General features: G+C 28.3%; 3 protein-coding genes across 3 annotated transcripts; 2 read left to right on the forward strand and 1 right to left on the reverse strand.

The window, feature by feature from the left end:
* Positions 1–1,026: 1,026 nt before the first annotated feature.
* On the forward strand, positions 1,027–2,708 carry LOC108459747 (uncharacterized protein At4g06744-like). The gene has a single exon (XM_017759152.2). It carries the CDS (start codon positions 1,195–1,197, stop codon positions 2,542–2,544), a length of 1,350 nt encoding a protein of 449 aa, XP_017614641.1. The 5' UTR covers positions 1,027–1,194; the 3' UTR covers positions 2,545–2,708.
* A 3,742-nt stretch (positions 2,709–6,450) lies between these two features.
* LOC108458552 (scopoletin glucosyltransferase-like) lies at positions 6,451–8,173 on the reverse strand. Its single transcript, XM_017757970.2, has one exon. It carries the CDS (start codon positions 8,011–8,013, stop codon positions 6,577–6,579), a length of 1,437 nt encoding a protein of 478 aa, XP_017613459.1. The 5' UTR covers positions 8,014–8,173; the 3' UTR covers positions 6,451–6,576.
* Positions 8,174–11,857: 3,684 nt separating this feature from the next.
* Positions 11,858–12,590, forward strand: LOC108458240 (40S ribosomal protein S16-like). Its single transcript, XM_017757554.2, has one exon. It carries the CDS (start codon positions 11,982–11,984, stop codon positions 12,420–12,422), a length of 441 nt encoding a protein of 146 aa, XP_017613043.1. The 5' UTR covers positions 11,858–11,981; the 3' UTR covers positions 12,423–12,590.
* Positions 12,591–12,974: the final 384 nt, after the last annotated feature.

Here is a 12,974-nt window from a genome sequence, read left to right on the forward strand (position 1 = left end):
AAGACCTGTACTAAAAATTAAATTGCATTTTACTTATTCATTCAAAAATAGATAAATTAATCCATATCGTTAGATCAAAGAGTAATTTTTTCGTTTCTACTAAAACTTTACTCATTTCTACTATAAAAAATTGACATATATTAATAGAATAACCAAACAGTTACATGTGTACTTCAATTATATATAGAAACAACTTTTAAGAGTAGAAATGGATGAAATTTTTAACAAAATGACCAATTTGCTCATTGATCTAATGTACAGAGACTAATATGCCCATTTTTTAGTAGAGGAAGTAAAATGCAATACGACTCTTAATACAAGGACCTCTATTATACTTTTACCTATTTTATACATTAAAGAACAAAAAAATACATTCATATATATAATTAAAAATCGTAAACGATGGTTTTCTTTTTTATTTCTATACAATATTTAAAATTACTCATAATCTTTCTCTAATCTTTAAATAAGAAGATAAATGTACTACAATGCGCTCGAACCCACATCCCGTTATATTAACAATAATACCGATGCCAACTAATTTAAGACTCTGTCAACATAAATGATTGGTTTTTAAAGCAAAAACAAAAACTATTTTTTATTAAAATGGTGCGAGGTTAACTCATCATATTAATCACATTTTATTAAAATAGTCATGAAGAATATTTTAAAAAAAATTTATGCACCAAAAATATACGAGTGTCATGCATCCTCAATAAATAACATTACACCTCATCATTGAATAAAATTAATCCTATTCGAGTCGAGAATTCAAAATAGACAATTACAATTTTACCCTGTTATAATTATAAATTAAAAAGTTATTAAAATTACATTTTAATCCTTGAAATTATACGTAAATCTTTGCCATTGTCTAGATGCAAAAATGAAAAGGAATCTTAAGAAGTAAGAACATGAGTAGGTAATAAGAATGTCTCTTTCACGGACAAAGATGGAGCAACAGACCCTTACCCAAGACAACCATGAACAATATATAATATATATACAAACAAACACTATACAGATAGTCAGATACATACATATACATACATATATTATTTTAGTCGATGCTGGTGAAGCTTGACTTTCCTCAATAATGGTCTATTCTTGTTCTTATATAAATCGGGTTTGGGTTTTCCGGCATTTTCTCCAAGGAATCTGCCGAGAAAATAATTTCAGAGGGAGCAAGAAAAAATGGGTACCCTTTCATTTTCCACTTCAATTTTGCTCTTCGCCATTGTTTTCCATTCATGTTTAGCGGCGAGCAACGATGATCCATTGACGGGGACAAAAAGGGAAGCATTAGAAATAATTATCGGCGGCGGAGAAGGCGAAGCTCCATCACCTTCCGATGAATTCCCACTGCCTTCACCGCCATGCAAGCATTTCCAGAACGAAAATGGCTGCTTCGAGAACGCAAGGTTAGCCAAAGCCTACGACGTGATCCAAAGGTTCAAGGAGAAAATCAAGGTCGATGCTAATAGCAAGAAGTACTTGAAAACATGGTATGGAACTGATGTTTGTAAATACAGAGGCATTTATTGTGACATACGTCCCGACGTGAAAGAAAAAGCCGTCGCCGGCGTTGATTTCAACGGAGCTAAATTTGCCGGTTGTGATGGTACACTTCCTCTTGATGGGTTCTTTGATGAGTTAGATGATTTAGCTATATTCCATGCTAATTCAAATAACTTCACTGGTTCCGTCCCGTTTAAAGCATCGAAAATCAAGTATTTATATGAACTTGATCTTAGTAACAACAAGATCGCCGGTGGGTTTCCGATGAAAACTCTCAGTGCCATGAATTTGACCTTCCTTGATTTAAGGTATAATTCATTAAAAGGTACTGTTCCGCAACAAGCGTTCGATTTAACCCTCGATGTGTTCTTCATCAACAATAATAACTTCGCCCCACAAATGTTACCCACTAATCTCGGTGACTCGACGGCCGTTTACCTCACATTTGCTAATAACAACTTCACCGGATCAATCCCGGCGAGTATCGGCAAAGCTCGAAACCTTCTCGAAGTGCTTTTCCTTAATAATCAACTCACCGGGTGTTTACCGTACGAGATCGGAAACTTGACTCAATCAACGGTGTTCGACGCCAGTTCAAACAAGCTTACCGGTCCGATACCGTACTCTTTTGGCTGCTTGAAAAAGATGCAGATTCTCAGTTTGGCTAACAATCAGTTTTACGGTGAAGTGCCAGAGACGGTATGTGAGCTTCCTATGTTAAACAAATTATCTTTGTCGAACAATTATTTCACCCACGTCGGACCGGCTTGTCGGGGTTTGATAGAGAAAAAGAAGCTCGACGTGAAGAAGAACTGTATCTACGGCCTCCCTAATCAACGATCGGAGAAGGAGTGTGCGGCGTTTTTCTTGAAGAAGAAGGATTGTCCGAGGATGGAAACTTTTTATTTGGTTCCTTGTGTGAAACATGGTTATGATTATTATAAATATTCCGACGAAGGAAAGTCGCCGGCGGCGGCGCCGCCGGCTAGAACTTATAGTACTCTTACACCTCATCATCGGCTGTGATTGACTTTTTAAGATGATCATGGATTTGACCTTCATGATCGTGCATGTGTATGATTGGTTTTTTTTTTTTATGCATAATTCTTTCTGCTTCATACATTTGATGCAGAATCTCAATGTATTTAATTTTATTTTCGTGAATAAATCAAACTTATTTCATCTTTTAATTGGGTTTAATATAATTATTACAACAAATATCTTACAATAATGATAATAAAAATCTGAGTAAAATACAATTGAGTTCTAGTTTAGTTGGGATTAATATTGTTGTTAGTACAAAAATTCGTAGGCTGGAGTATGCTGAAGTGCATTTATTCTATTATTTAAGGGTTGGGATGGGAGTAAATTTCTTTACTTGAATACTGTCATTAATCAACCAAACCACAAATAGATTAACAACAAATTTATATTCAAATCTTCGATTGACATCAATATTAAGTTCATCTTTTAAATAACCCTACTCGTTACCTCTTATAAAAAAAATTAGTTACCTCAAATAGTTAACAGTGTTAATTATTTGAAACACCTCTAATAATGAAAAATTTTATGACAGAGGATGATAAGTTATGAGTAATTAACGGTATTCGTTCTTTGTACTAACTAATATTAGTTTAACAATAAAAAAATCAAATTATATCAAATAAAAGTAAAATAACTAAATTCTAAATTTGAGCATAATAAAGTAACTATAATTAAATTTTAATCTTTTTTTACTCAAACAATTTTATCTCCGTTGATTCAAAAACTCAAAAAAAAATTGTATACGGATTTTGATATATTTCTTAATTTACATTTAACTCTAAAACTTTTGATTAATTACATTCATTTGAAAAGTACATTACATATTTAAATTCATTTGAACTCGCAACTTTCAAGAATATTCAGTAGCATTGGTATTTTATATAATTGATAATTAAATTTAAATAAAAAATTTGATTATTAATTTATTAAATTATCAGCTAAGCAAACTTCAAAAGATTAGCTTGCATAAAATTCCCCTTGGATGAAGGTTGTATAATATTACCCTAGGTAAATAGGTTAGCAAAACAAGTGGACTTTCTTCCCCTTTGTTTAATGGCAATTATTGGTAAAATGGAGTTTTCCTGGGCTTAAAAGCTTTTTAAATTAAAACCATTGCTAGTTATGATCCTACCTTTTAAAAATTATATATTTAAATTTGATATTCATTTTGACAAGAACAATGTCAGAAAATCAATATAAATCATAAAATTTTGGGGTTAAAATACAATTTTATCATTATACTAATTTATAATTTTATAAACTTTAAAAGACTAAAATATATATTTACCATTTTAGGGCCAAGACCATTGCATTTCCTTTATTTTAAACATATTAAAATATAAATATTAGATATGATATATTATATGTTTACCATTATACCCACTTAAAATGTATATTACAGATATATATCCATTTGAGAACAAATATGGACATCACATATATAATTAGGGTAATTACATATTATTATTTACTATCATAATATGTTAGTCCAAATTAAAAGTGATCTAATTTGGTTATAGTTTTGGGCTTTAATTATTAAATAAAGTATGGGTCAAATATGTATAGATACTCTAGTAACTAATTTCTAATTGATGATGGGCTGATTAGAAATTAGGGCTAATGTGCCAAAGTTATATATATTAAGGTTACGGTCCCCAAATTACATACAAGGTAATTTTTCTAATATCCCATCTTTAGGAAAGAGAGAGTCACCGTGCTAATTTGAAAGATCAAAACCTCAAGATCCGTAAATTTCAAGAAATCGATGAATTCAAGTACGTTTCAACATCTAATTTTGTTCTTGATTTATTCTTGATGATTTGACATGATAGATCCTAGCTTATAATTCTAATTTTATATTAGATATTATTACAGTTCTAACACTCGTAACTTTTAAAAATCTTCATCAACATCAATATTCATATCATTTATAAAAAAATTTAATAAAAAATATTTATTAAATTATTAAATTATGAGCTAAGCAAACTTCCAAAAAGATTAGCTTGCATGAAATTCCTATTGGAAGATGGTAGTAAAATATGTCTACCTCTAACCTTAGACCCTAGAGTACCAATTAGAAAAATATTGGTAAATAGGTTAACAAAACAAGTGGACTTTCTTCCCCTTTGTTTAATGGCAATTATTGGTAAATTGGAGTTTTCACAAGCTTAAAAGTTTTTTTAATTAAAATCATTATTAGTTATAATCCTAAATTTTTAAAATATATATTTAATCTCGACAAGGTAAAATCAAAAATTATTTTGAGGGCCAAATATAAATAATAATTTTTGGAAGTTAAAATACAATTTTACCATCATACTAATATATAATTTCAGATTAAAACATATTTACTATTTGGGGCTAAGACCAAAATTGATTACAAGTACAATGAAGTTAATGGATTATTGCAAATACAACCTTTGTTTTTTGCTTCTTAATTTTACTTCCAGTCCTTATATTATTTGAACTTTTGAAATTTAGTCATTCCGTTTTTAATTATAACAATTTAGTTCATTTACTTGTATGGTTTGAAAATTAAAACATTAATATTTAACTTCCATTAAATTTGAAACCATAGCATTTTAATACTCAAATGTCTGATTTAAAAACTAAAAGCTAAACTGATACCACTTATTCACATTTAACATAAATCATTTACCAGTGTTATCAACTGGACCTTAATTGGATTAAATTTTTGGAACTAAAAGTAACAGGACTAAATTTCCAATGGCTGAAATGTATAGGGACCTGAGGGAAAATTAGACCTTTGCTTGCAACAACAATGGAATCAGCTTGTGCTAGAATTCTGAAATCTGAATTGATTACCTTAAGATAAGGACATCAAAAGATGAGCTGGAGCAAGGGCCCATTATGATTGATTTAATTATTAATTAGATAAATTAATATATATTCTTTTTTGGGGGAATTTTTTAAAAGGTAAACGGTAAAAATAGTCACTTTTGTTTGTTTCATATTATATTTTAGTCACTTATATTTGAAATGTTATGTTTTAATCACTTACTTTATCATTTTGTTACGAAGTGGTCACTCTATTGTTAAATTCCTTACCTCCCTAACGACAGTCCTACGTGACAATCTAAATGAATTTTAAATTCCAACATGAATGCCTAGTTGTTGAGACCAAAATAAGTTTTTAATTAAATAAATTTAATTTGAATTGTCATATAGGACTACTATTAGAGAGGTAATAGAGCTTAACGGTAGAGTGCCACTTTATAACAAAATAATAATATAAGTGACTAAAACGTAAGATTTCAAATATAAGTGATTGAAATATAATATAAGATAAATAAAATAATTATTTTATAGTTTACCTTTATTTTAAATGCATTTGTTTGCAATTTTCACTGATTTGACTTTCAAATTATTTTGAAAGGGTTTTTAATTTTATTTTTATAAGGTTTTAAACTTATTTTTAATAAAAATTTGAATTAATTTGTCATTTATCTTTTAAAAGGCATATTTTTTTGAAAGTTAAATTCATTAATTTATCCAATTAATAGAAGTCATACAATTTATGGAAAAAATAATAATATTCGTTGTAAATAGTGAATGATAAGCTCCATCAATATAACAAAATTTTAACCTTAGCATCAATTAGAACTTTATGACATATTGATAATTAGTTTTGTCACAACTCATACACGACATATTTAGAGTAATTGCAAGCACTTAATATGATAAGAAAATCAGCTTTGGATAGTCTAAAGCGGCGAGTAAAAATCGACAAAATAATTAAGTCTTCGCCAAACTAGAGAGGACGATAATAAAACTATCCTTAAAATCACTTGCAAAAGAAAAATTACATGCATAAGCAATACTAAAAACGTGCGATAAAAATAGACAAAAACTTTTACAATTGAAAACTTATTAAATAATGAATATATATATAACACTTAAAAAGTATATTTTTAAAAATATTCTAATATAATTTATTCCAATATATAAATACTATAAAAAAAAATTTCGCAAAACTCAAAAAAGAAATCACCATTATTTGCATGTTTTCATGGCGATGGAGCTTAGTTCACCGATCAAAGCATTCAAATGAGATTCCGACGAACCACCATCTTCAACAGCCTTCTTCGCCATATCTGCAAATTTCTTAGTTCTATTTCTCATTTCCATGGCTTTCTCCCCCACCATTATCTCCTTCACGGCCTTCTCTATCGCTTCACTCTTCACGAAATCCCCAGTAAGTCTCTTCCATTTCCGAGCACCAACACTAACTCCAATCTTCAATACCTCAATCAACAGCTTCTCATTATAAAACTGCTCGGCAGCCACCGGCCAAGTAATTACAGGCACGCCGGCGGTCACCGATTCGAGAATGGAGTTCCACCCACAGTGTGTGACAAACCCACCAATGACTTCGTTTTCAAGAATCAAAACTTGGGGTGCCCATCCTCTTATAACCAATCCTTTCCCTTCCATTCTCTTCTCAAATTCAAGCAACCAATTTTCTTTTCCTTTTTCATCATTACTTTCCTTCTCTTTTCTCACTACCCAAACAAACTGTTGACCCGAAGCTTCAAGCCCTTTTGCTATTTCCATGAGTTGTGAATCATCGAAGTTTGTTCTACTGCCGAAACATACATAAACGACTGAATTTCGATCCTTTGATTGTAACCATTTTAAACACTCGTGTTCTTCAATGGATGATTGTTTCCCTCTTTCGGCTTTATTAATAATCCCTTTAGTTGATAACGATAAAGGACCAACATGCCACGCCCTTCGTCCCAAAAAATCAGTGTAATGATCGGCGTAAACAGATTCAAGCTCGTAAAAGCTATTAACGATGACCCCAAAGCATTTCGATTCAGTTTCTTTACTATCGTTGAACAACTTCGTCTGCCATGTTTCTTGTTTAATGTAATCTTGTAATCCAGCGGTCGTCATCTTTATGTCGTCGCCGGGAAAGTTCGGAATCGTAAAGGTTTCTTTACTTTTATGAGGCTGGTACAACCGAACATGTTCCGTGGCGGATAAGGAAAAAACACAGGTCCCATGAAAAACAATCCTCGGAATCTTGAACATAGCAGCAACTTCAGTCGTCCATGGAAAGAACGTGTCGGCAACGAGACAATGAGGACAGTGTTGTTTAAGGAGATCAGAAAGAGGTTGTTTAAGCATTTCAGCAGCTAAGAAGAACTTAGGCATCATGTCCAGTGACGGAACTTTGTCTATATCATCACATCCGTCGGGCAATCCAGCTTCGACGGCGGGGAATTTGATGACAAGGGTGTCGATTTGGTACCCGAGTTTATTGGCTTTGTGGGTTACTTTTTTAATATGGGGTGCGTTAGATGGGGTGGCAATAATGGTTGATTTAACGCCTTTGGTGGCGAAGAGGATGGCTAAATCGATGAAAGGGATAGTATGGCCGTGAGCCATGATAGGGAAGAAGAAGATATGAAGCTGTTGAGTCATGGTGGTGAAGATTTTTTTGGAGTGAAATGGTAAAAAGACTGTGGTGTGTTGGGTTTTTTGAAAGTAAAACTTTTGTTGGTAATGTAGCCATGAAAATGGACTGACAGGTCAAAGTTGAAGAACTCGAGGATCAATGTCGTTGAAAATGGTGTTAGTGGTAATCCTTGTGATTTATCTATGGAAAACGTAAGCCATTACGTCTTGAAGTTGGAAAAGTAAAGATTTCAAAGTTAAGGGCACCATCATGTACCACAAGCTGAAAAGATTGTTCTGATTCCAATTTAATCGGGAATAATAAATTAAATTTTTTAAACAAAACTTAAATTTAATTAAAAATACTAAAAACAATAATAAAAAATATAATTTATTATTCTTCCATTAAAAATAAATAAAGATGACCTAAAATTATAATTTCATACAATATTTTCTTATGCTACAACTGACAATTTAAAAATAAATTTTTAAATGTTTAGATTAAAAAATTAAATTATAAAGTTTAATTGTTAGTTCTAAAATTAAATTGAATTAAATAAAATGTAAAATTATCATAAAATTTTAGTAAAAATATGTAGTAGAGGGTCTTTCACCATACCTCTTTTTGTTGATCCCACGCATCAGTAATTGGTGTGGTAAACGTGAACAATATGACTTTTTAGTATGCTCCCATCATTTCAGCCAACTCCGCCAACTAATCCTCCAACTAACTCTACCATTCCAATTAAACCAAGGCCTAGATTTTTTTATCAAAATAACGCTTTAATTTTAATTAAGTATTAAAATAATTTATTTTTTTAATTAAACATTAAAATGACTTAAAATTTATAGTAAAAGTTAGTGGAGCTAAATTATTTGGTGCCACCAACTTGCCACATCAATAAGAAGTATAAAAATTAATTTTTTGGTAGAGCTATGTAGAATGACGCCACTTGTATAAATACTAAGAAAATACTAAAATTTTTGAAAATATGAAAGGACTTCAAAAAAATTAACCTTTTTCCGGTGGAACCAAATTAAATGGCGCCACCAAATCTGTGATGTCAGTCACTTTCTTTTTTTTTTTTTTTACTTTTTATTTTACTTTTGTCTTTTCTCTTTATTTTATTTTATTTATTTATTATTATTAACTTTAAAATTTTGAAATATATTTGAAATATTTTATTAATATATATTTTAAATTTAATTTTAAAATTTTAAATATTATTTTTAAATATTTAAATATTTTAAACTTTCAAATTTATTATTAGTTTTATAATAATTTAAATATTATTTAATTTGTTTTATAATATTTTAAATTATAATTTTAAAAATATTCAAACTGAATTTAAAAGTTACAAATAATATTTTATTTTAAAAGTAAAATTTGAATTATTAAAAATTAAAAAATATTTTTTATTTTTAAAAATACTGTAAATTTTACTTTTTATTATCTTTTGTCTTTTCTTTAAATTTTTTCTTTTGTAAGTTTCATATTTTTCTTGTTTTATTTTGTTTATTTATTTATTTATTTATTGCTATTAATTTTAAAAATTTAAAATGTATATTTGAAATGTTTTATAATTAATTTTGTTATTTCTCTGACATTTTTTATTTTTCTTTATCTTTATTTATTTATTTATTTATTTTATTATTATTAATTTTAAAAACTTGAAATGTATATTTGAAATGTTTTATAATATATATTTTTAAATTTTAAATATATATATTTGAAATTATTTTTCTAAATTTTAAATATTATTTTTAAATCATTTTTAAAATTTAAATATTATTTTTAAATATTAAATATATTTTAATAATATAAAACATTAAAATATTTTAAATATATGACTTTTCATATTTATTATTAGTTTTATAATATTTTAAATGTATATTTTAATTTGTTTTATAATTTTTAATAATGATTTTTAAATTATTTAAATATATTATTTTTAAAGATATGACATTTCAAATTTATTATTTGTTTTATAATATTTTAAATTTATATTTTAAATATTTTTAAATTTTAAATATAATTTTTATAAATTATTAATTTTAAAATTAATTTTAAAGATATTCAAACGTTTTTAAATTAAATTTAAAATTATAAAATTAATATTTTATTTGGTGGAGCCATTTAGAATGGCTCCATCACTTTATAGTGTACTTTTTATATTTTTTAATATATTAATTTAATGTTTAAAAATAATATTCAAAATTTTAAAAATAATTTAAAGTAATATTTAAAATTTTAAAATATATATCTTATAAAACATTTCAAATATACATTTTAAATTTTTAAAATTAATAACAAAAATAAATAAATAAATAAACAAAATAAAACAAGAAAAATATAAAACTTAAAAAAGAAAAAAATTAAAGAAAAAGACAAAAGATAATAAAAACTAAAATTTAAAGTATTTTTAGAAAATGAAAATATTTTTAATTTTTTATTAATTTAAATTTCACTTTTAAAATAAAATATTATTATTAACTTTTAAATAGAATTTAAAAATGGTTTGAATATCTTTAAAAATTATAATTTAAATATTATAAAACAAATTAAATAATATTTAAATTATTATAAAACTAATAATAAATTTGAAAGTTTAAAATATTTAAATATTAAAAATCATATTTAAAATTTTAAAAGTAAATTCAAAATATATATTAATAAAATATTTCAAATATATATTTCAAAATTTTAAATTTAATAATAATATATAAAATAAAATAAAGAGAAAAGACAAAAGTAAAATAAAAAAGTAAAAAAGTAAAAAAAAAAGAGAAAGCGACTGACATGGCAGATCTGGTGGCGCCATTTAATTTGACACCACCAGAAAAATGGTTAATTTTTTTGAAGTCTTTTCATATTTTTAAAAATTTCAGTATTTCCTTAATATTTATACAAGTGGCGCCATTTTACATGGCTCCACTAAAAAATTAATTTTTTACACTCCCTGCTGACGTGGTAAGTTGGTGGCGCCAAATAATTTGTCTCCACCAACTTTTACTGTAAATTTTAGGTTATTTTGGTGTTTAATTAAAAAAGTGGATCATTTTGATAGTTAATTAAAATTAAAGGGTTATTTTGATAAAAAGGCCTTTTATCTTTGCTTTAACTATTACCATAGCCATTAACAACCCAAACACATTCAACTTGAATTCAAATTTGTTTGAACTAAGAAGAACCAAAACTCGAGATCACTGGAATAAAAGTAATTCAAAATGATCTTAGCTTTAAGTGAATCATCCAAGTTGAAATATCCAAACTCGAAAATGATTGAATCCTAAATAAATTAAACAAAAAAAAATATTCTAAGCTCGAAATTAACTTAAAGATAGAGAAAGGGAGCTACTTAAGAGCGACAAAAATAAAGTCATGAGAAGATACCTGGTTGAGGATGTCAATGTAAAAGTCGTTGAATTTCAAATATTTACCGTCAATCAAATAAATTGTTTTTAATTCTTACTCAATTATATTTTGTTAAATCAAATAATAAAATATTATATAATTTTAATACTTCCCTTATTTATAGGTTTATCCAAATAATTTATATTTTTATATATTTGTTTCACTACTATCATATTCGTTAACGTAGAAATAGATAAATTTTTAATAGGAAGACCATTTTATTTTTTATCTAACATATAAAGATAATTTATCTATTTTAAATAAAAATAAAAAATATAATATAACTCTAAATACGGAACCTCCATAATACTTTTATCAATGCATATCTAACCCTCTTTTTAGGAATTTTTTGTCAGGCCCAGGCTGAATCTCCTAAAATGAATCGGCCCATAAAAGGCTTCAACACAATTTTATTCCCAAAACGCAGCGTTTCATGCTTTATTTTAAAAGAAAAAAACCCTAAACCAAACCCTAGTATTAACATTTAATAACTAACGCCGCACATTTTCTTGTCTGAAGGTCTTCAGTTTTCAGCAAAGAGTAAACGCCTCGTTTCCGCAAAAACCCTAGAGAGAACAAAATGGCGGAAAGAGCTCCAATCGAGTCCGTACAATGTTTCGGTCGGAAGAAGACAGCGGTCGCCGTAACCTATTGCAAGAGAGGCCGTGGTCTGATCAAGATCAACGGTTGTCCCATCGAGTTAGTTGAGCCGGAGATCCTCCGTTTCAAGGCCGTGGAGCCTATCCTTCTTCTCGGTCGCCAACGTTTCGCCGGCGTCGACATGAGGATTCGAGTCAAAGGGGGAGGTCACACATCTCAGATCTACGCTATCCGTCAAAGCATTGCCAAAGCCCTTGTTGCTTTTTACCAGAAGTACGTTGACGAGCAAAGCAAGAAGGAGATTAAGGATATTTTGGTCAGGTACGATAGGACTTTGCTGGTGGCTGATCCGAGGAGGTGCGAACCGAAGAAGTTCGGTGGGAGAGGTGCTAGGGCAAGGTTCCAGAAGAGTTACCGTTGAAGAAATTTCACGGTTTGTTTTCAGAAATCTGTGTTTTTGTACCTTTTTTTTTTCAAGATTTGATATGGATATGATGTTGGTTTTGATTAATTAACTGTTCCTGTTGTCAGAATTTTGAATGTTTGTGTTGTATTAATCTTAATTTAGACTCGGTGCTTGAATCTATAATGTGTTATCCAATGATTTTTGTGGTTTCTTTATTTCATTGGCTATTCCACGAAGATGATTTACATGAGTATCATTCCCTAATGCAATTAGGGATTTACTTTGTGGATAGTGCTAGCTACAGTCTTTGCAACTTCAGTTAAGCTTCTTTCCCTCATCATTGAAATAAGATAAATTGAATTAAAAATCATTGGAATTTAGATAAAAAATAAATAAGGAAAGGATCTATAATAGTTAAAGGATGGGATTGGATAGGCAGAGTGTTTATTTGTGTTTAGTGAAAAAATAATGATGGCGGTGAGATTAAATATTATAGTCTTATTATAGCGCAAGATAAAAAGTAAGTTAAACTTATCGAATTGTACCCTACCGTCCAATCAAACCTAC

The sequence above is a fragment of the Gossypium arboreum genome, chromosome 4 (genome assembly GCF_025698485.1).
Source record: "Gossypium arboreum isolate Shixiya-1 chromosome 4, ASM2569848v2, whole genome shotgun sequence".
Classification (NCBI taxonomy): domain Eukaryota; kingdom Viridiplantae; phylum Streptophyta; class Magnoliopsida; order Malvales; family Malvaceae; genus Gossypium; species Gossypium arboreum.

Coding starts and splice junctions, on each gene's coding strand:
- LOC108459747 (XM_017759152.2), top strand. CDS start 1,195: ATGGGTACCCTTTCATTTTCCACTTCAATTTTGCTCTTCGCCATTGTT.
- LOC108458552 (XM_017757970.2), bottom strand. CDS start 8,013: ATGACTCAACAGCTTCATATCTTCTTCTTCCCTATCATGGCTCACGGC.
- LOC108458240 (XM_017757554.2), top strand. CDS start 11,982: ATGGCGGAAAGAGCTCCAATCGAGTCCGTACAATGTTTCGGTCGGAAG.